Raw genomic sequence first — 21,887 nt, 5'->3', positions numbered from 1 at the left:
AGGAAGGGCTGATTCTGCCCTCGTGGGACAGAGAAGCAGGAGGAGAGCCAGCAGGGGAGGCTTTGCTCTGACCCAATTCAGAAGAGGCCAGTCAAGAAAGCCCATGGGTGTCTCAACCCTAGGGGAACTCTTCTTTTCACCTGCCTGGGGGCTGGCTCCTGTGACCCTCGGACAGATCCTGGGAGGGAGCAAGGCAGGGATGACTGTGTGCGTTTTGCAGGCAGGAGGAGCCTGCTCCATGAGAAGGCTAGAACAAAGTCACCTGGGAGTGTGGCCAAGCAGAGAGCGAGCCCACTTTCCTGCCTTGGTCCCGGACATTCTTGGTAATCCCACTCCGGGTTCTGACTGTGTTCCTCTGACTGAAAGATCCATTAGGAGCCTGCCATGCCTCAGCTGTGTCCCTGGCTCTTCAGGACGTCCTGCCCTCAAGGAGCTCCCAGCCCGAAGCCCCCAGCGGTTTGTGTTCCCCTCCATGTTCGCCCTCTCCATCTTCCTAGCTTCCTCCTGCCCTGGGGACCTGCAGGGAGGAGCTGCTTTGCCGCAGAAAAGGTGGGAAGGCAGCCAGACTAAACCATTCTCTCTGTTGGGTCTTCTCCTGACACCAGGTCCCGGCTGGCAGACTTCCACGCCAATTGTCGTGCTTCCTACCAGACGCTTACCAGCTGCCCTGCCGACAATTACCAGGCGTGTCTGGGCTCCTACGCTGGCATGATTGGTAAGCCGTCCCCGTGCACCTGGGCTCGTTGGGGCTCCTGGCTGCCTGTCCCCCATGGGCAGGGGGCCCGGCTCAGGGCCAGAGGGTGGACAGCCTGAGCTTGCGCTTCTCTGCTGTGGGAAACCAGGCCAGCCCTTTAGTGTGGGGCAGGGAGGTCCTCGGGGTCTTATAAGGCATTTGAAATGAGGAAGTAACATATATTGCATGGCTCAGACATTCCAGGTACTGCACTGAGCGGTATACGCAGATTGTCTTACTTTTATTCTCACAACAGGGCTTACTAGGGAGGGGTTAGTATCCCCATTCTACGTATGGGGAAACTGAGGCTTAAAGTAACTTGAGAAGGTTCACCTGGCTAATAAATGTGGTCCCTCGGATCTAAACCCAGGATGCGAGCCTTAGTCTCCCTGGTTCTAGAATGCTCGCTCTGCTTGCTGGAGAAGGCAGCTCTCTGTTGTGTCTGGGGCCTGGGTCCCAAAGAGAAGGCTCACTGTTCCTCTCTCCTTTGCCTTCCCTTTCTCCCTGCCCAGGGTTTGATATGACACCCAACTACGTGGACTCCAGCCCCACAGGCATCGTGGTGTCCCCCTGGTGCAGTTGTCGTGGGAGTGGGAACATGGAGGAGGAGTGTGAGAAGTTCCTCAGGGACTTCACTGAGAACCCGTGCCTCCGTAAGTCCTCCCAGTCCTTCCCTGTGGCCCTGACGTCCCAGAGGGGCCCCGTGTATGGCTGCCTTAGCCATCCCCTTCTTTCTTCACTGGGGTGCTCAGTGCTGGGGCTTCCCCAGCAACCTATAGAGACCTTGGGTTTTGTGCTCTTGGAGACTCGTCCTCCTGAATGGTCAGTAGGCCAGCCTCAGTTTAGGAGTGGAGGCCTTGAACCTGTGTCAAGTCAAGGTCAAAAGTTTCTGGTCTGTTTTCTTGACAGCTTCAACCGGGTTTCTTTTCAGCATCTGTCACTTGTCCCTTTAAGGATCCACTCCCCTTTAGAATTGGTGACTTTTCTTTTCAAGTCATCAGACTGCTATTCAAAAGGCTAGAGAGGGAGGTTAGCCACAAGTCCTGCCTGCTTGGATTTGCTTAGCCTGACAGCCTTGCCTTCTGTGCACGTGAAAATCCCCTCCCTCCTTTCCTCTGTCCTTCCTTCCTTCCATCTGTCCATCCTTCCTTTCTTTATAGCACTGGGGATTCAAAGAGATGAGTCACAGTGCCTGTCATTGAGAAGCTCGCAGTCTCATGGAGGCACACCATCAGGGGGTCACTGCGATCACAGGACGGGGTGAATGACGCTAGGGTGGAGGTTTGCGCCGGGCTCTTCAGGAGCTCTCCAGACCCTGGAAGCTTCTCAGAGTCTGGCCCATTGAGGGACAGTGGGCATCTGTCTGCTTATGAGGCAGGGGCATGCTGGTCCACCTTAGGCAGAAGTGGTTATAGGACCTGCAGACCCCTTAGTCTTGCTAGAGAGCGTGAGGATGCCTGGAGTTGCCTGGGTAGGGAGGGGGAGTCCTTCTCAGGAAGGGCCTTGCAGTCCTGACGATGTTAGGGTTTGGTGGTCCTGCCGGTGGCAGAGATGGTGGTGCAGGCCACTGAAGGGGTGTCAGAAGGTAGCATTGTTCCAGACTCACATTGCAGAAGTCCCTGTGTGGTGGGGATGTTGATCTGACAGGGGGCCCATTGCAAGTGTGCTCAGAGGGCGGAGATGCTGCTCACAGAGGACGGCATGATTGAACTGGAACAGTGGTGGGGAGGAGGGGGAGAGGGAGTGGATGGATATTTAGGAGGTGGGCTTCCCTAGTGCAAGGGGGCAGTTAGGGAGGCATAGTGAGGGACCTGGGTGGGAGAGTTGACCCCTCAAAGGGGCCAGAAAGTCGTGATGCAACAGGAGGGAGTGATGACTAGTTGGGCTGTGGACGTGATGACCTTGAGGTGTGTGTAGAATTCGGAGGTGGAGGTGTCTGTAGGCACTTCGTTCGAGGGTCAAGTCTTGGGGACAGGTTTGTCCGAGAGGGCCCACCAGTCCTCAGTACACAGGTGATAATGGTGTGGGAGTGGGGGAGGCCACCCCGGGAGGAGGACTGAGTCTGGGGCTCCTGGAATGCCAGCAGTGGGACTCAGAGCCATCTGAGGTAGTAAAGGAGCCAGGAGAACCTGTACTGGGGGGGACTTCTGGGGGAGGGGGGATTGGTGTAGGGGAGTGGTGCCCCAGACAAGCTGGCACTCGCCGCCCCTGGCCCGGCCTGCTGCCTCCGTCTAGGCTCCCCACATCCATTTACCCTGTTCCCTTCCTCTTCTACATTTCCTTCTCTTGTGGTTTCTTGTCTTTTCCTCTTGCTGTTTTCTTCTCTACATGGGACATGTCAGTAGTGTCTGAATACGAGCTCTGGACAAGGTAAGTTTGGACAAGCCACAGCCTGTGCCTGGCTCTGGGTTGCTCTAGAGAAGGCAGCATTGGGATATGAGCAGCAGCCCCCATTCCTTTGCGCCTACCTGCTCTCTCCCCCAACAGGGAATGCCATCCAGGCCTTTGGCAATGGCACAGATGTGAACCTGTCCCCCAAGAACCCCCCATTCCAGGCCACACAGGCCCCTCGGGTGGAGAAAGCGCCTTCTTTGCCAGATGACCTCAGTGACAGCACCAGCCTGGGGACCAGCGTCATCACCACCTGCACATCTGTCCAGGTGAGGGGGTACAGCTCTGTAGCCGGGGGCAGGCTGAGGGCCTAGAGAAGCACCACAACACCAGAGGCGGGGGTGAGACGTTAGTGAACCGGGGACCGGGGCCCGGGCGCATGAGTTCCTTCCTCTGGATTGGGACCCAAGAGGCAGGGTGGAACTGTTGGGGCTAGTTTTTTGTGCATAAGTTCCCCGGGCATTCATTTTACAAGTGCGAAGCACCTGTCCTATCAGAGGATTGTGCTAGATGCCCTGGGGCTCAGAGAGATGTAAGGGTTACCGTTCCAAGCCATCTGCTGCTGACCAGGTATTGTGCTAGCGCATTCTCTACCTCTTTCGTTGTCTTTTCATACAGCGAGGTGTTGGGCTTCTTGTTTTACACACGGGAAATGGCCCAGAAGGGTTAGGTAGCACACCCAAGGTCACACAGCTGGTTAGCGGTAGAATAAGATTTCAGACTTACGTCAGACTCCAGAACCCTTGATGTTCGTTTGCTTGTCCATATGTCCGTCCATCGATCCACCTAGCATGTGTTATGTACACGTTGTGAACAGGACTAATGGGAGAGGCAAGGGAGGCATTGATGAATGAAAAGGACACAGTCCTGGCTTTTGTGGCCCTTATAGTCTCGTCAGGGGTCGAACAAATCAGTGAGCATTGGGCATGGACTGTGGTCAGTGCCACAACAGGGGACACAGGTGGCACTGTGGGGGCATGTCATAGGGCTCCCCACTCAGCCGTTCTCCTGGCTGCTGTCTGCTCGCAGGCCTGCATGCCAGTGGCTGCAGTGGATTCTTTGCTTAGGAGGTTGGTTCCAGTCAGAATACACACACTCACACATATATCACTTATGCTTACACAACACACGCACATACATACTCACGGACACTCACACAACACACCCACCCACACACACACACACTCTCTCTCTCTCACACACACACACATTCTCAGACACTTAACTTGCATATACACGTTCTCTCCCACATACTCATACACACACATATGCTTTCTCTCTCTCTTTCTCTCTCTCTCTTTCACACACACACACACACACACACACACACATCCCACTAGGGCAGGGTGTACAAGAGGACCTTGTGCAGAATATCAGGGCAGAGGAAGGACATCAGTGAGCTTGAGGGTGGTGGGGTATAGTGGGGGAGTTGGGTCCCGAGTTGCCCTTCCTTACAAAGGAGCAGTCCTGCCTGGCGTGGCGGGTCTGGAGGACAGGTGTATAGACGTGGGACCGTAGCTGACAGTGTCATACTGTGAACTTGAAATGTGCTAAGAGAGCAAACCTCAGGTGTTCTCACCACAAAAAGGGAAAGAGAAGGCAAATGGTAAAGATGTGAAGTGATGGTTATGTTGATTGGCTTGTGGCAAATATTTCCCAATATGTGTATATGTATCTTTCCCAGTATGTGTATACGGTCATCGGGTTGTACACTTTAAATATATAGTTTTTGTTGGTCAGTCATAACCTCAGTAAAGCTGGAAACCCCCCAGCGCCAGGATGAGGACTTGATCAGGATGTGGCCCTGTGGGAGGCGTTCCGGTGCCCTGGGACCTGTTGAACCGTGGGAGCAGATGAGGGTGCCTGTCCTCATTGGGAAGCCCAACCCGCTTCCCTCCTGGTGGGTTCCTCTGTGCTGTAACAGCTGACCTTCAAATACCTACGTGTGGGACTCAGCCTGGGCCCTTCCGTGCCCTGCGGCCGTCCATGAGGTCACCCCTCTGGATCTGGGCTAAGGGGTTCATGTCACCCTTGGGCAGCTCCTAATTACACTAGCCATGCTCGAGTGGCTGCTGGTGGGGGCTCGGGGGCCTGCCCCAGAAGTCCTAGCTCAATTTCATGCTAGAATGGAGGCGAGCAGATCCTTGGTCAGGGCTGGGCCCCCTGTCACATGACCAGACACCACCCTTGCCCATGACACCCATGTCCGTCGGGGCACTGTCAGCCTTCCTGAGCCCCACGGGGCCAGCTTGCACAGGGAGATGCTGACTCAGCAGATGGCTGCTGACCTTTCCCAGGATGTTTGCTGTGACTCACCGTAGGTATGGAGGAGCTCAAGGCCTGTTAAGGTGTTAAGGATGTTGGGGGTGGGGGGGCTGGGCAGGGGAAGCTGACTGGTGGGGGGGCTCCCCAGCCCTGGTCCCTGTAACCGCCCACTCACAGTCCAGTAACTAAGTCACTGTGGGCAAGACAGCGGAGAATGGGGGTTCCAGGAGGAAAGGAAGAGATGCAGACCCTCGGGGTGGGGTGGGGGATACTAACCATCCCGCTTGGTTCCTTCTCATGGAGCCTGAAGGAGGAGGGCCCTGTTTCTGCTTTTACCAGTCTTCAGTGAGCACCTACTGCTGTGGGCCAGATGCTGGGAGGGCAGAGTGAATAACCCCCTCCCTGCCCTCCTTCCCGCCGGAGGCTGGTGTGGGTGGTTTTCCTGTCCCCCGCTCATGCCCTTTCCCTCAGCTCTCCTGGCTTGGAAGGACTCCATGGTGGCCTTTGTGGGGCCTTTGAGGATGACAGCCACCCATAGCTACAGAAGGGGGGTCCCTGTGTGAGGGCGGCAGAGGCAGAGGCCAGGGTGTGTGGCACACACCCTGTGGAGAGGGAGAGGCAAGGTCACTTTACCTGTTTCCGTCTTCCTTCCCATCAATAGGCGCAGGCCCTTGGGGAAGCCTTAGGGACCCCCTTCACTGACAGAGATGGCAGCCAGTTGGGTACCCACATAAGTGATTGGATGTTAGGACCAGAGGGCCTTTTGAGATCTCCTTCTCAAACCCCAAAGGATGGCAACTGGGGGAGGACAGTGACATGTCCAGAGCCCCCCACCTGCAGCTCCTGGACAGTGTCCCCTGGCTGTATTGTGTGGGCTCCGCCTCCAGATTGGCTACCCAGAGGGCTTTCCCATGGTGTGGAGTGGCGTCCACAGCTCTTGTCCATGTCAGGGTGCCACTGAGCAAAAACATGGGTGGCCACAGAAGAGCCAGGAACTAGGAGGCCCCCAACTTGGCCCTGTGTCTGTGTGTCCTGGATGCTATTTTGAGTCCTATTCTCATATGCTTCCCCTCCTGGCTGTGGCCGCATTCCAGGCAGCCCTGCCATCCTAGAACTCATGGATGTTCTATGAGCATGGCAGGATCCACAAAATGGTTCCTCCCTGTCCCTTCTGGCCTTGCCTCTATGTGTGCTTCCGCACACCCCTGTACGAGTTCCCTCCTTGATCTGAAGCTGAGCCGGCCTGTCCCCTGGTGTCAGCCTGAGGACTGTGGTGAGCAAGATGCCGGCCCGTGCACTTGCCAGTCCCTTGCAGCGAAATGCCTACTTCGATTCACCTTTTGGGGTGTTCCCCTGACTCTGCTCCTGCCTTGCCTCCCTTGAGCCCCCCTTATGATGTGTTCTGCTCCCTCTCCCGGGTACGCATCCCTGAGGGACAGAGGCTGCCTCTCACCTTCTCCGTTGCCCTGCGTACCCCAGCGCTCAGTGCGTGGTGTTGAGCAGGTGCTCCAAAGAGGCTGAGGGAAAGAACCCAGCGTCCCCAGTTCATTGGGCTTAGTGGAACTTCCCGCTCTCCATTCTAGAACAGGCTCTGTGTGCTTTCCTGCTTGCAGGCCACTCTGTCTAGCTAACCTCCTTATGGCGGCTATCTGTGTGCCTGCCATGAGGGTAGGGAGGTAAAGCAGTCTTTTTGTGGAGGACTTGTGAAGAGTGTCCAGAAGGCTCTTCTGTCACATGATGGGGCCTGAACCAGGGTGGTGCTGTGCGGATGGAGGAGGCGGGGAAATTGGCCACCAGTTCTGGCTTTCTCTGCTCATGGTTTGTTTCTAGTGTCTTTGGTGTTCCCTGTGGTTTTCTCTGGGCCAGTTTGCAGGGACCCATGAGATCCCCTGGAGTCTCATCTTTTTTGGGGCTGCAGGGCCCTGACAACAAAGTCTCCTCTGATCTTTTTGGTTCTTCCAGCCAGTTTTTGCTCTTACCCTTGATAGTTCCCATCACATGTGGGGGCGTTAGAAATGTATTTGGAGGGGGTGACCCAAGCCCCCCTCTACACACTTACAAGGGCCTCAGCAGCCTGCAGATGCTTTTGTCTCCTCAGGCTGTCAGGATGGACCTCTCAGCCAGTGCCCAGCTCCCCAGGCATCAGAGTGGGAGGACTGAGAGGTCTGGCCGTGGTCTGAGAGCTCCGATGTGCAAATACAACTCATTTCCGAGCTTAAAGACTTGAATGCATTCCTGCTTTTCTTTCCTTGCTCTGACTCCCTTAGGGTCATTTATTTATTTGTCCGTCAGGACCTTTATTCACTTATTCACCATGGATCCTCACTGCGTGTTACTCTGATCCAGGCTCTGAGGCTGCCCAGCTCAGTGGGCCAGGGCCTTGGTTCCACACGTAGGATGGGTACAAGGCCTGCTCAGATAATTGGGGGAGGAGGCCATCGGCACATCAGGGAGGCTGATAATGGGATCGTGGGATCCGGAGGAGGGAGGACTGCTCTGGACTGGGAGTGGATGCAGAGGACTCACAGGCTGAGTTCACCCCGCTGCTAGGCCTGGAAGAGCAGGGAGGGCTGAGTGTGTTGGAGGGGAGTTGGGGTGGAGTGGATGAGGGCGTTCAGGCGGAGGGGCATGTGGGAGCAAGGGCACGTGGTCCGCATAGCGCAGGATGGGGCCAGTAGGGAATCTGGCCTGTTACCTGTTGGATAAATTAAGCTTTATTGGCACACAGCCACACCCCATTATTTACACATTATCCATGTGCTACGGGCAGAGCTGTCTAAAATACTCATGAGGGCGCCTGGGTGGCTCAGTGGGTTAAGCCGCTGCCTTCGGCTCAGGTCATGATCTCAGGGTCCTGGGATCAAGTCCCGCATCGCATCGGGCTGTCTGCTCAGCAGGGAGCCTGCTTCCTCCTCTCTCTCTCTGCCTACTTGTAATCTCTCTCTGTCAAATAAATAAATAAAATCTTTAAAAAAAAAATACTCATGAACTGGGCCCTTTGCAGAAAATGTTTGATTGCCCCCTGGTCTGGAAGAACCACGGGCCCTGGTTTGGGGGAGAATACCAGGTACTTAGATGGGAAGGATGGGTGGGAAGACAATCTGATGATCAAGCTGCAGTGGGGAGTGTGGAGGGGGCTCTGAGGGCCTTTGACTGGGGAGTGTGGTGGTGGGAGGATGAGCTCTGTGGTCTGAGACCTCCACCTGGGACCAAGGTAGACATTGGTTGGTAAGGGGGAGACACCTGTGGACCTGTCTGATTTTTGTCAGCATTGATAGTCATAGGCAAGATGGTAGGGCTAGATGGGGGGAGGGGGTGAGGAGAGGAGGGGAAGAGGCGTGAGTTACCAGGTGGGCCTATCAAAGGGGAGGTGGCCAAAGACACTGAGATCTGGGGCCGGGGCCAGGAACAGAAGCAGAAGATGCAGTGTTCCTATGGATGCAACACTGGACTTGGTCCCCGGCACCTAGGCCAGGCTGGCAGGGCCCTGGGACTGCCAGACCCAGCTTTGGAAGTGGGGACAGAGGTGGGCAGGGAGAAAGAGAAAGACAGTAATTTCTTTCAGCTGCCTGGGAAAAACCCCTCTGGGAGAAATTTCTAGAAGGATCAGCTTTGCCTTTGATGCCATTCTCCCTCTGTGTCTGAGCCCCTACCCCCGCTCTAGTCCCCCAGTGCCACCTGCTGCTCTCATCCTCTGAAGGCAACCCACGCTATAGCCAAGGGCACAAAGGCTCTGCCCCCTGTTGTCCTTGCAGCCCAGACCTGTGCCCTTTGGGACACAGTAGCCCCACAGCCCTTGAGCTGGCCTTGAGGAGAGAAAAGGCTCAGAGATGGAGCAGGGGCAGGGCAGGGGTTGAAGCAACTCACCTCTGTTCCCCTAAACTTGTTCCATAGGAGTCCAGGAAAACTGGATGAGTGGGTGTCACAGGCAGCCTGGGTGGAGCCCAGCCTTTGAGGGCAGCCTATAGCTGGCAGATTCGGGGAGGGAGCAGCTTCTCCGCTCCCCTTTCCGGAGCTGGCCCTGAGGTGACTTGTGTGGATGTTTATTTCTTTCACTAGGGCGTGAGCAGTGCTGTGAGTCATTCATCTTTGGAACCCCTTGTGGGAGCCGTGGGGGAAAGTTAATGATGGGTGAGAGAGGCAGTGGATCTGAGCCACCGGTCATTTGGCTATTATGTAGAGGAACCTTCTCTCTGCACCTTGCCCACAGGCTGCTTTCAGAGGTCAGCTGGTGGGCAAACCCCCACATGGCTCTGTGTGGCCAGGGCTGGGTGAGGGTCTCGGGGTGGCTCCTGGGAAGATTGCTGCAGCCTTCAGCGTCTGCTCTGTGTCTGCTGGAAGTCAGGTGCTCCTGGCCAGCCCCTGTGTTTTGCTTCTCCGGCTGTCAGGTAGGGCAGGGGTAGCCCCGGGCTCCAGCTGGCCCTGGCTCTCACCTCCTGGCCCCATCCTGGGCCGGGCCTGCCTTCCTGAGGCCCTGCCTTAGGACGCAGAACCAAGCTTGGCTCAGCCTTATGCCTTGTGGCATTAAGGGGCCCTTATACCGGTGTGGTGTCTTGCTGGGCTGTGTGCTCTGTCTCGTGTAATTGTCACCGTGGGTCAGTGAGGTGCTTTGATCTCGCCCTATTTTATAGATGGCGAAATTGATGTCACAGGAGATGAAGTGACTTGCCTGGGTCACCGGATGAACACAACTTGAGTCTGGGGCTCTGGCCTCTCAGGCTCTTCCTTCCTTGGATCCGGGAGTGGTCCTGTGGGGATGAACACCAAGGATTAGGGCCCTTTGGCTTAACAGGGAAAGGCTGGATGGGTCTGTGAGGACAAAAGTCTGTGAGCCAGATCTCCGAGCACCTGAAGGAAGTACTTGAGGACAGCAGGCGAAAGCCCCGGATGTCACCCTCACGTTCAGTACACGTTCAGTTCAGTGTGTGGCCGGCGGGCCCGGAGCCTGCTGGACTGACTGGTCATTGATTCAGAAGGACTTAAGTCCATGCTGTGGATGATGGATGCCCAGTGAGTAATGGGGAGCAGGCCTAGAGGTCCTAGCCCTGGTCTTCATGGAAGCCAGTCCTCTCACACCAAAGTCCTTGTGGCTCCTGCCAGGGCCCCCCCTGGGGTTGGATTGCCTGGGGGCTGGCCCGGGGAGCTGTGCCCCTTTCTCCTGTTAATGCAGGTATGAGGAGAGGATGGAAACATTTCCTGGGCAGCTTCCTCTCCTCCTCTGTTACCTCCTTCTCCTCTGCTGCACCCCCCCTTCCTGTCCATTCACTGCCTCCATTATCCGTTATCCGTCTGCTGCTTCCACCTGCTCCTCCCTGTCCCCGCCCTCCCCCGCCCCCTTCCCTGCTGTCTGTGCTCCTTGGCTCCTTCGAGGCTGCTACTCTCTTCCTCTCTCCCTGACTTCTTTCCTCCTGCTCCTCCCCCACTCCGTTTTCCTCAAATATTTAGGCCCAGCCCCCTCTCCTCTCTGCTTTTAAGAGGAGCCTGTGGAGTCCACTCATTCTGAGGGGAAGCCCAGCCATAGGCCCATGGCTGGCTGCAGGTTGTCATTCAGATCTCACCCCCTCTCCTTGGGCTGAGCCTGTGCTGTCCCCATGCTCCTTTGTTTGCCGGGTCACCTGGGGTGCTGCCCTCCAGAGCCAGTGGGGTCCGCACCTGTGCCAAGGACCCTGAGAGCTGGCGTCCCATTGCAGAAGCCTCAGAGGTCACGTAGTTCACTTGTTTTCTCAAACCTTATTTATTTTTTTTTTTGAAGCAGTATTTTTTAAGATCGGTTTTGCATGTAACTCCAACGCCTAACACCAAAACAGAGTTAGTTTGGTTGACGTGGGGGGTGAGGACGTGGATTCTGACTGACTGATTCTACGCAGGTTGCATAGTGAGGGACACTGGGGGAGGGGATGCACTGGAGAGGACTTGTGCTGGAGGGGACAGAGGCCTGCCAGACCACTGAACCAGTGACAGCAAGAAAGAACATGGGATGGGGGGCGGGGGGGGGCAGCTGGGCCATGTGGCACAAAATGCCACAGGTGCTGCTGCAAGTTGCTCAAGGCTGGCGCCCGAGGGCAGATTGCTGAAGAGGAGGCCAGTTGGATGGAAGACTATGGTGACAGCACAGCCCCTAGGCAGGATGGGCAGGCTCTGTCCCTCAGTGGCCTCCCACCGCCCTGGCTGGAGCTCCACTTGGTGGGGGTGGTAGAATCCAGTCCTTGGGTTCCGAAGAGCCCCACAAATGTAGGGGGCTTGGTCGGGCTAGATCTTGACAGCTGAAGTCACTGACACTGTAGTCTTGAATGAGATCTTCCTGGGTCAGGTCCCTGGTTCCTTTCCTTTCCTGCTCATCGTCACCGTGCTCACGTCTCCACTGTTGGTAGAGACTTTGATTTTGGCTGGCCTCTGTGTGACAGCTGGGGTCCTGTTTAGCTGACCAGATGCCCTGGGTGGTAGATTGCCTGTGATGTTTAAGGGATTATTGATACTTCTGGCCAAGAGCAGCAATTTAGGAATAATTTCTTGGGCTTCCCAGTGCTTTTGGTGGCCAGAGATTCTCGGCAAGGGCCTTGGGAACCAAGCCGTTCGAAGCCAGGGTAGAAACACCATGTCCCCCAGCTGGTTCCCATGGATCATTATGATGACGGTAACAAAGGACGGTTACTCCTGCACACTCTCTGGTCCTGCATCCAAGCGGTTATGCCAGGAGCAGAGAATCCTGGAATCATCAGCAAGCCAGCCTTCCTTTCTCATTCCTTGCCTTGGATGCTGAGCTCCCCCAGGCCACACATCTGTTTAGAGTGGCATGGCCAACACCTGGCCCTGTGGCCCATGTCTTCCTCACCTGCACCAGTGGCAGACATCATTAATCAATTACAGTTCTGTTTCCCACAAGCCCAGACAAGGGCTCATGATCTTCTTGGAGCTGGCACTTGGATCCCTGTTCTGCTTTATGACATTCATTCATTGATTCATCCTTTCATGTATCTAGGAGAGCATTCACTGAGCTGGGGTGATGAGCCAGGCACTGTCCAATGCAAGGAAAAGAAGCCGTGGTCCCTGCCTCATCAAAGAGCTCTGAGTATAGTTGACAGACATGCAAATGGTTTATTAATACATAATGCCTTAAGTTGGGGAGCAGAGTTAGGAATCTCTTCTCCAAGAGCCCAGGGGAGACAGGACCTAAGTGTTGATGGTGTGAAAAAAGGCATAAGGGTCTTTTTGCTGCTTGGGATTCAGCTGGCATCTCCTCACACACCCTGAGCTTAATGATGCCAATGGTGGAAGGCAAAGCCATATGTTATTTGGTCTCGTTCAAGTGCTGGGGCAAAGCTCAGCCAGAGAGCCAGCTCTGGTGGTCTGTCCTTACTAGTACCTTCTCTTCCACAGGAACAGGGGCTGAAGGCCAATAACTCCAAAGAGTTAAGCATGTGCTTCACAGAGGTGAGTGAGGGGCAGAGTGGGGGATGGGCGTGGGGGCCAGAAGCAGGTGGGATGTTTCCCAGGTGAGTCTCAGACTCACTTGCATTGGCCGGGCTAGTTGAGCTCTTGGTCTAGGCTGGGGTGGGCACTCACTGCTGGGGGTGCAGGCAGGGCTGCAGCCGGGCCCTTGGCCATCTCCTTGGGTGAGACACAAGCAGCTGCTCTGAGCAGAGGCCCTCTCAAGCCCTCCTGGCTCTTTAGGACAATTGTCTGCATCTGCTCTTTGCTGGTTTTAGTGATATTGAAGAGCTAGAGAGGTAAGGAAGCTTCAGCTTCTAGAGGAGGGGAAAGCTCAGACAGAGATGGGCAGGGAAGCTTCATGGAGAAGAGGGATTCAAAGAAATTTAGGATCAGGAAGAACAGAGCTTCCCCACCTATCCCTTCCCCTTTGCACTCTCCACTCCCCTCTCCTCCCCTCTCCCCTGCCATCCTACTCCCCTCTCCTCCCCTCCTTCCTCTCTCCTCCATTCCCTCTCCTCTCCTCTCCTCTCCAGGGTGCTTGTGGACCTTGGGAACTTCTTGAGATCTTAGTACTATACCCCCTCCTCTCTGGTTCATAGACCTCTGCTTCACTTGGCAGCATCATCCCATTTTCCTGGGGACTGCTGGCACTGCTGCCCTGGCTCCCAGAGCCCAGGGTTCAGGTCAGCTCCGTGGAAGCCCGGCTCCGTCTCCAGGGGAGCACAAAGCAGGGCCTCTGGGTGGACCCGGGAGAGCAGGGGATAGAGGACTCTACTTCTTGAGTCCTTTTCTTTGCCTGACCCCAGACCTGCTGACTCATTTGCTTTTCTGTCCTCTGTTGTGTCTTTGCTTCTGTCCCCCCACCCCTCCCATGTACCTGACTGTAGCTCACGACCAATATCATCCCAGGGAGTAACAAGGTGATCAAACCTAACTCAGGCCCCTGCAGAGCCACACCGTCGGCTGCCTTGACCGCTGTCTCCTTCCTGATGCTGAAGCTGGCCTTGTAGGCTCTGGGAATCAAGTCGGGAGATTTCTGGAAACTGCACAGATGAGAACACCCACCAGGCAAAATGGAAACACACACAGACACACATACACACCTTGCAAAAAAATGTTTTCCCCCACCTTGTCTCTGAACCTGTCTCCTCCCAGGTTTCTTCTCTGGAGAAGTTTTTCTAAACCAAACAGACAAGCAGGTGGGCAGCCTGAGAGCTGGCCCAGAGGTCCCTTGGCAGGGGAAACCCAGCGCTGAGGAAGGGCGTGGGGGTCTAGAAAAGCCCTTCACTTTCTCCTGGTGTTTTCCTCTCTGGATCCTGCTGATGTAAGAGACCAAGATGACACCCCTGCAGCCCAAGGGACTCGTGGCTGTGCTGATACTAACTGGGAGCAGGGTGGCGGCCCTTCTCCAGCTACCCACTCCGGGGACCTGCGGGGGGCCTGGCAGAGGGTGTTGGGGGGTGGGGCAGTGAAGCTGGCCACTGGGGGTCCCACCGGGTCCCTTGGTACCCCCACCGGGCTTCGAGGATGGGGTACCAAGGGCTTCTTTGTCTGTGGGGTGAGTGGATCTGCATCTGACGTGGGAACCCCCAGCAAGGCCTGGGGAGGGCGTGGCACTGGGCTCCCCGATGTGACCTGGAGGGGGGCGGCCAGGGCCAAGCTCCGGGGGGCTTGGGAACTCAGCCCTCCTGGGACATCTCCTGGGGCAGAGGGAGCAAAGCTTGGGCACTAGCTCAAAGCTGCTGCTTCCTCCTCGGTGGCAGGAATTTGAAATCAAAGAGAAATGATCCTTTGTTGGCTCTTTTGGTTTCTTGTGGGTCCATTTGGTGGGTTTCTCCCTCCTCCCCCACCCTAGGGAGCGGGGGCCCTGAGAGGGGCAGAGAAGAGCCCGGTGGGACGCCTGTCTGCCCCATGCTCTGGTGGCTGCAGCTCTCTCCTCCTCTCGGCTCCCTCTCTCTCTTTTCCACGTTCTCTCCTCATTTCCCAGACGAACGCCAACTCTGTGTACATAACACGCCTCCTTTCTCAACATATATGTATATACACATCCATATACATATATTGTGTGGTTTCCCCTTTTTTTCCTTTTTTTAAGAAGCAAAACTATGGAAATAATACCCAACAGATGAACAAAAATGTATTATTGTAAAGTTTATTTTTTTTAATAATGTTGTCTATAATGGGGGGAAAAAAAGAAGATCGACTCCCCGTGTCTCTGCCCCCGTCGGGCTGACTGGGCTGTGGAGGGGGTTCCTGATCCGGATTCATACTTAGCCAAGGCTCCAATAAACATACTAGGAAGCAGTTTGCCTTCTGCCTCACTCTGGGCGTGCCTTCTCCCCCTGTTTTGTTCTTAGCCAAGTGCCACCCCTCGGCCACTTACCTGGGCCCTTGGCGGGCCTTGGGGAGGGTGTGTGCATGTCTGTGCATGTGCACACGTGTCTCCATCTGTCCTGTGTCTTTGGTGTGGGTGGTGGAGCTCCTTTAGGAGACAGTTTTCCACTTGGTGGATCTTGGCATCCTGGCCAGGCTGAGCCTGCTGGGCCCTTCTTCACCCGTCCTCTCCTGCTCCCTTTACCAGTCAGTGCCAATGTGCTTTGGCCCTAGCCTTGAAGAGAAAGAAAGCAGTGGGGAGGATGGAGGGCCGGGGACAACTTGACCTTGATGCCCTGAGTGAGTCTGGGTTTTAAGGCTGCCTGGGTGGTCCTATTAAGTGGTCCTGTTGGTGGTATCTTTCCACTGGGACTTCTTGCTTATGACGGGTATGTGATTGTGAAGTCAGGGATCCGGCCTTCTGGGTCAGCCACCGCTGGCCTTACTCTGGGTCGAGGTGGCCGTGAAGTTTACTTGGGAATCCATGTTCTTTGTGAAGAGCGAGGACTGGTTAACTTAAAAAGCTTTGGGGGGAGAAGGCTCACAGAATCAGTGGAAGGGGGGGGACCAGGGGAGTCTAGGGCAGGAACCAAAGGACATCTGGAGGGACAGGAGGCATGATCTGGGGGGTCAGCATGCTGCTGCCTCTGGGATGAAGGATCACCAAGTGTCGCCCAACTGGCTGCACTGGGGCCTTGTGCCCACCTCCTGCCGCACTTTGGTGGGAGAGGAGAATATGTCATGTCTGGCATTCCTAGTGTGATATAAGCTCTTGGCTTGCATAACGAAGGAGAGGAAATCTCCCAAAATGAAACGGAGGTGCCATTAGGAAGGAGGAACGGTTGTGGGACAGCTTTACTCTGCCTGAAAACCTCTCCCTTTCCAGGTATCACATAGCTGGAATTTTACTATTAAATACTCATTCCTGTGGTTGGGATGATTCCTGTTCTCCGTGATCCTCTCAAAATATGTAAATAAAACTGGGAAGAGCAAAAATGCTACTACTTTAATGGTAAGTCGGTTAATGGTCGGAATGAATCTCAGTTAACATTTAGACATTTGGACCTAGACATTGAGATTGGGTTTGGGGGACAGTTCAGTGAAGGGAAGCAGGAACAGAATCAGGGGAAACATGGTGGGGGCTCCAGAGATAGAGCTGAGATCATTTTAGGGTTATTCTGGGGAGAGTCAGCTACATGAAGTGTAGGCTCACTGTGCCTTTACCCCAGTCAGCATGGTCTGTACAGTGTGCTTTCTTTGTCACTGACCCTGGGGGATTCTGGGTCTGGGGCACGCATCAGTCTGCAATGAGGCCCCAGGACCTTGTCAGGACTGAGACCACAGAGGAACACTTTTCCCCTCCTTGGAGAAGCTCCCAGCCTGGGACAAATTTGCTCAGTTAAGAACCCAGACATCTGCCTCCTGCCTGGCTCACACTGGGCTGCCCTCCTCTAACGTAGCTGGGAGCACTCAGACTGGGTTGCAGGCCCAGTGGAGACTTGTAATGGCAGTGGATCCAAGAAGGCCAGTTCAGGATCACAGAGGACGCCACATCAAGTGATCTGTGCCCAGGTTCCGAGCTGATCTCAGTGACAGGCTGCCTAGCTGACCTCAGTGACAGGCTGCCTAGCTGCACCTCTGCCTTGTTCAGAGACCAGACGCTGGATCATTATCAGTTCCCTGCATCCCACTTTCTATCTTCCTAACCTGTTTGCCAACACAGGTGTTGCAGGACTGAGCCCAACCCTGCTCTCCTAAATCCTTCTAAGACATAAGCCCTGACTCCATCCTCAGGCCCCAGCTGGGTCCTGCCGTCTTCATCAGACCTTCTTGATGCCAGGCTTCTTCAGGCTGCCAGAGTGACCAGCTGTCACCTGTGTCTGGGCTCCTGCCCACCCAGGGGCCCTTGGTTAGCCACCCCTATGCTGCTTAACTTCTGGTCCCTGGGCTCCCTGGGTCTGATGGCCCACCTGTGATGGCTTAACTTCATGCCCGAGGACCTCATGGGGGATGGTGTGTGCGTGTGCCCGTCCCTAGTTGCCAACCTTGTCCCAGAGACTGCCTAATGCCTGCAGGAGACAAAGACCTGCCTTTTTGCACGTAAGCGCGAAACCCCAGTATTGCCCTCCACTTCTCTGCCAGCCTTTTCTGACTTGAGAAGTGAGTGGCAGTTGGGTCTTCCCTCTCTTGTAGGCTAAGATACCAGGGGATAAAACTGGACACACCCTCCGTGTTAATATCAGTAAATGTATTCATAGCCTGTTGCCCTAAAGTCTCAGTGGGGAGTAGATATTTATCTTTTAGAAACAGATTTAATTTTTTTGAGGAAAAACCAGTCATTTGGAGCCAAAACTGGTAAAAAGTTGATATCATAGTAATGGGTTTAAAAAGATTGGTTGCTATCCTCTTGTTCAGCCTGGGTTATCTCACCTGCAAAGTTCTGTTAGATGAGGCTGAAGGCCCTTCAGCTGCATCAGCTGTGGACAGGGAGAGAGACACAGACAGAGGCCCACACCCAGCTGCTCTTCCTGCCCAGGGAGCCACCCCGCGATCTGAGCAGGGGGGACCAGCCCCATCTGCCCGCGTGGCCATTTGGAATTTCTAAGTTCAGATGTGTTTTCTAAAAACCCGGCCATGCTACTTCATTGTTCCGCTCCTATCCTAAAACAAGTGAGTGAACGGAAAGGGCTTTGAAACCTTCGCAAAGATGTGGTTTGTAGACTCAGGGCTGAGACATCAGTTAATCAGAACATGGATTTGCCATGTTCCATTTCTGAACTAATGTGCTTTTTTGGGCTGCACCTTATAGAGCAGAGAAAGGGCAGTTAACATTTTAGGAGGATTTTAATAGCGTTGCTCAAAACTGAAACAAAATGTGGATATTTAAAAAGATATGTACGTGAGATTTATGCATGCTTACGTAGCCCCCACTGTGTGCCAGACACGGTTCTAAAATTGCATGATCATGCCTTCATTTCATTTCCACGCGGATGCAGCGAGGCTGGCTCTGTCTCCCCATTCTGCCAACGAGCAGAATGAAGCACAGATGGGGTGAGCCGGCCCCAGATCGGGCAGAGGGTCGGCGGGGCTCGAGCGCGGGGCCAGGCTGCCGCCCAACGGAGCTGCCTCCTTTGTGCCCTGCTTGGTGCTGGCCCACGGCTGGCCTGAGGAAGGCAGTCCCTTCCCTGGGGGGCTCTAGGTAATCTGGGCTTATAGCCGTGCCTATTCTTCTCTCTCCAGCCTACCTGGCACACGGTGAGGGAGTTCTGTGAACAAAGCTCATGAGATCCAGGTGTGGACCGTGTGGGCTCAAGAAGGGGAGAATTGCAAGTACCGTGCTCCCCGGGCATGGCTGCTCCAGACACGGCTCGTCCCAGGTCTGCCTTGGAGGGAGCCGTCCACCTCTTTGTGTGCTGGGATGGGTGTGGACCTTTGGGGAAACAGCTTTGGCTGGAAGAGGGCCTCTTGAGGAAGGAGCTTCACCATCTAGGAAGCTGCTTGTTGGATGCTGGACTGCTCTTGCCTCGGGGACACCGTGGTGTAGAGGAAAGAGGGTACATCTGGGGGTGAGGTGGATCTGAGTGTGCAGGACAGGTCTGCCACTGGCTGGCTGGCTGATCACGTCCAGCATAAGCCTCAGGTTTCTCATCGGTAGAATGGGGATGGCCGTCCCTGCCTCAGCAGCACTTGTTGGGATTACGTGCCCAAGGGCTTGGTCCACGGTGGGCCATCTCCCTTCACTACTGGGCACACCACCCGGGACCTCTGCAGATTCTCTGCCCAGCCCGCCAGGGCTCCTCCACGTAGCAGCTGGATTCCTGGTGGCAAACAAAGAACATGGTGGTCATTAGGACCCTGGACTGCCCTCTTTGAATGGTTGCCAGCTGGGATTGAGAGGGGGGGGGGACGGGGGGGGGCACTTCTTTGTTATTTGTAAAGCAGAGTTGACTTGATCTATGAGTCACTGGGACAGTAGCTACAGAACAGCCAAATGTCACGCTCTCTGGAGTCCTTTGATTGGCCACCCCCTCTCCATGCATGAAGGTGCTGACATCTCAGCTCAAGGACACCAGGGCAAATGAATCTCGGGTCACCAGCTCCAAAGGGAAACGGGAGGCCGGGAGGCCGGGAGCTCTGAGGGAGACCGGGAAGCACTGATCATGGGGCCTGAGGGCAGTGTCAGCATCCACAGGGGTCCTGGCAGTGGCCCAGGGCAAGAGCAGAGCTACTTAGCTACCATGGGTTCTTGGGAACAACCTGTGGGGAGGGAGCCCCAGGCTCCTCTTTTGAGATGAAGTCTGAATCACCTCCAGGTTTGCTGAGCAGAACTGGCTCTCCTTTGCAATTTCCCTGTAGAAACAAGGCTAGCTAGCAATGAGGTGTGAGTCTGGCCATGTTCAACCTCACAGGCTCTCCTCAAGAAATGTAGGGTACATCTGGAAGGGTGTCAGGGGGCCTGCATGTGAAGTTTGCTTGGCCGTCCACCAGCCAAGTCCCTGAACTTCTCTGAGCTGCAGGAAGGTTGCTCTAGATAAGAGTTGAGCCAACTTTTTTTTCTGTAAAGAGCATGACAGTAAGGATCATAGGCTTTGTAAGTCCTGCGGGTCTTGGCTGCCAACTACCAACTTGGCCTTTCATATGACAATATGTAAATCACAGGTCCTGACTGCCTTCTAATAAAACTGTATTTACAAAAGCAGACGCAGGCTGCACTTAGCCTAGGGGTCTTAGTTTGCCACTCCTTTCTCTCATTCATCTCTGAGACCAAGCTCTCCATCCCTGGCAGCCTGAGCACAGAACTTCGGTGGCGGGAGTGCTGAGGGGAGGCAAGGCTGGAATCATCCTGGGGTTGGAGGATGACAAAGGGCAACCAGGACAAGGAGGCGAAATTGGTGGGAAGGAAGGGCCCTGCACTAGATGGGAAAGAGGAGGGAAACCAGGAACCTTTGGGGCTGTGCTCACAGTGGCTGGTCCGGCGTGAAGGGGCTTTGGGCCAGGCCGGCAGATGGGGCTGATACTCACCTGCACTCAACTCAGCCACCCGTGGGCCCACCATGGGCCTGAGCAGGGGGCCACACTTGCTGGTTTGCACAAGGGCTCCCGAATGTGCTGCAGCTGACCTGTGGCCAAGAGCAATGAAGGGAAACTGCCGTTCCAGGGCCGGGAGGGGAGAAGAGTCACACAGGCACACAGAGAAAGGGGGGTGTGGCAGCCGGGGCCCTGAGAGCCCTGGTGTGACTGTCGGCAAGTCACTTACCTGGCTTGGGGTGCCCCCTTTCCTCATCGACAAAGGAAAGGGTCAGAGGCACGGCTCACCAAGGCTCCTTTCCACAAGTGGGATTCTGTGGTTTTTATGACTGCAGGCTATTTCTGAACTCACCAGCCCGGCACAGAATGACTTCGAAGGAGACGGAATTCATCTCTCTCTCAATAAACACCGCCACCCGCTTGGTTGCTCCCATTTTTCACCCAGTGTCTCGTGCGGAGCTTTAGACGGCTGCCGTGGGGCTTGTTCTGGGTATGGCCGTGGTGACATCCCTCACGCTCTGCTCCATTTCTTCCCCTTTCAAGGCTGCGTTTCCCAGAAAGTTGACACCTGCTGGGCCACAGGGAGCTACGCCTACCAGGTCCTGCCTCCCCTTCCTGGGGAGGCCACTCTTGTGTCCCCATCTAACCTGGATGCTGCTTGGCCATCAGAGGTCATGGAGCTGTTTACCCTTGGGCCACTGAGGCCCGAAGTGACTCATCGTTGTCAAATATCTCCGCAGGATGAGTTTGCCCAGCCACCATGGCCAGTGTGATTCGGGGGGTGAGGAAGCTCTTGCAGCCAGAAGAGAGGCATCTGGGGAAACCTCCCCTGTGATTTTCCCTAGGTGCACAGTGGACTCCCCTTCTCTCCTCCCTGCCCAGCCTCATGCATGAGGTTGACAATTTAAAATAAAGGCTGCTGCTCTCACTCTACTTCATTTAAAAACCAGAGTCCAGCCTGGCAGGCTGAACAAATCCTTGTGGGATGACACTTCTGGCCTGGTCCATCCTTCACTTTTATCCTCTGTGGAAGATGAAAGGCCTTTTTTCCAGGGACCTCTACAACCTGAAATCGCTCTTAATTCTCCTTGTGTTAGAAAGCCAGGCGAGTGTGAGGCCACAGGACACGAAGGAGTCCAAAATCCCTGCGTCCTGGAAGTTTCGTTTATAGCATTTCGACCGGGGAGCTGCTGAAATAATCTTCTCTTCCAAATGAGGAGGTGATTTTATTAGCTCCTGAAAATGGTCCGGAGGGGCTGTTGTTCCAGCGATGGGATGACCCCTCAGCATCCCCTCAAACCCACCCAGGCCTGTGCATCTCAGTGTCTGGGGCTTGCACAACCGTGGAGAGGACCCATCTAGAAAGACCACCAGGCAGTGGGAAGAGAGCTTGTGCGGCAGCCTGGACTGCTTGGTCCCTGTCACGGGGGGTATGGGGCTGAGCCCATGCATGGCCCTCATTCCTCTGGGTGTTAGCTGAGGGCTTTCTCCATGCATCCTGGCACCTGCCCCCGAGCTTGCTGGGCAAAGACCCCATGTGCCTGGTCTGGGCGTCTCCATGTGGACTCAGGGATTTGCAGCTGTGACATGAAATCTGATAGCATCAGGACTGTGGGAGGACTGGTCCTACCTCCTTCCAAACTGGGCTGTGGCACTGAGAGCAGAA

General features: G+C 55.1%; 1 protein-coding gene across 1 annotated transcript in view; it reads left to right on the top strand.

Moving 5' to 3' along the window:
• Positions 1 to 15,124, top strand: part of GFRA2 (GDNF family receptor alpha 2) — an 85,601-nt gene extending 70,477 nt beyond the window's left edge. The window contains exons 5-9 of the mRNA XM_004763327.3: positions 606 to 715; positions 1,246 to 1,386; positions 3,221 to 3,393; positions 12,767 to 12,820; positions 13,708 to 15,124. Coding sequence (XP_004763384.1) covers positions 606 to 715; positions 1,246 to 1,386; positions 3,221 to 3,393; positions 12,767 to 12,820; positions 13,708 to 13,830 — 601 coding nt within the window. The 3' untranslated portion in view covers positions 13,831 to 15,124. The remainder of the gene's footprint in view (positions 1 to 605; positions 716 to 1,245; positions 1,387 to 3,220; positions 3,394 to 12,766; positions 12,821 to 13,707) is intronic.
• Positions 15,125 to 21,887: the final 6,763 nt, after the last annotated feature.

Source organism: Mustela putorius, unplaced genomic scaffold (assembly GCF_011764305.1).
Source record: "Mustela putorius furo isolate JIRA1106 unplaced genomic scaffold, ASM1176430v1.1 tig00003937_pilon_pilon_pilon, whole genome shotgun sequence".
Classification (NCBI taxonomy): domain Eukaryota; kingdom Metazoa; phylum Chordata; class Mammalia; order Carnivora; family Mustelidae; genus Mustela; species Mustela putorius.
The sequence above is the reverse complement of the archived record's forward strand: the minus strand, read 5'-3'. Positions and strand labels throughout refer to the sequence as shown.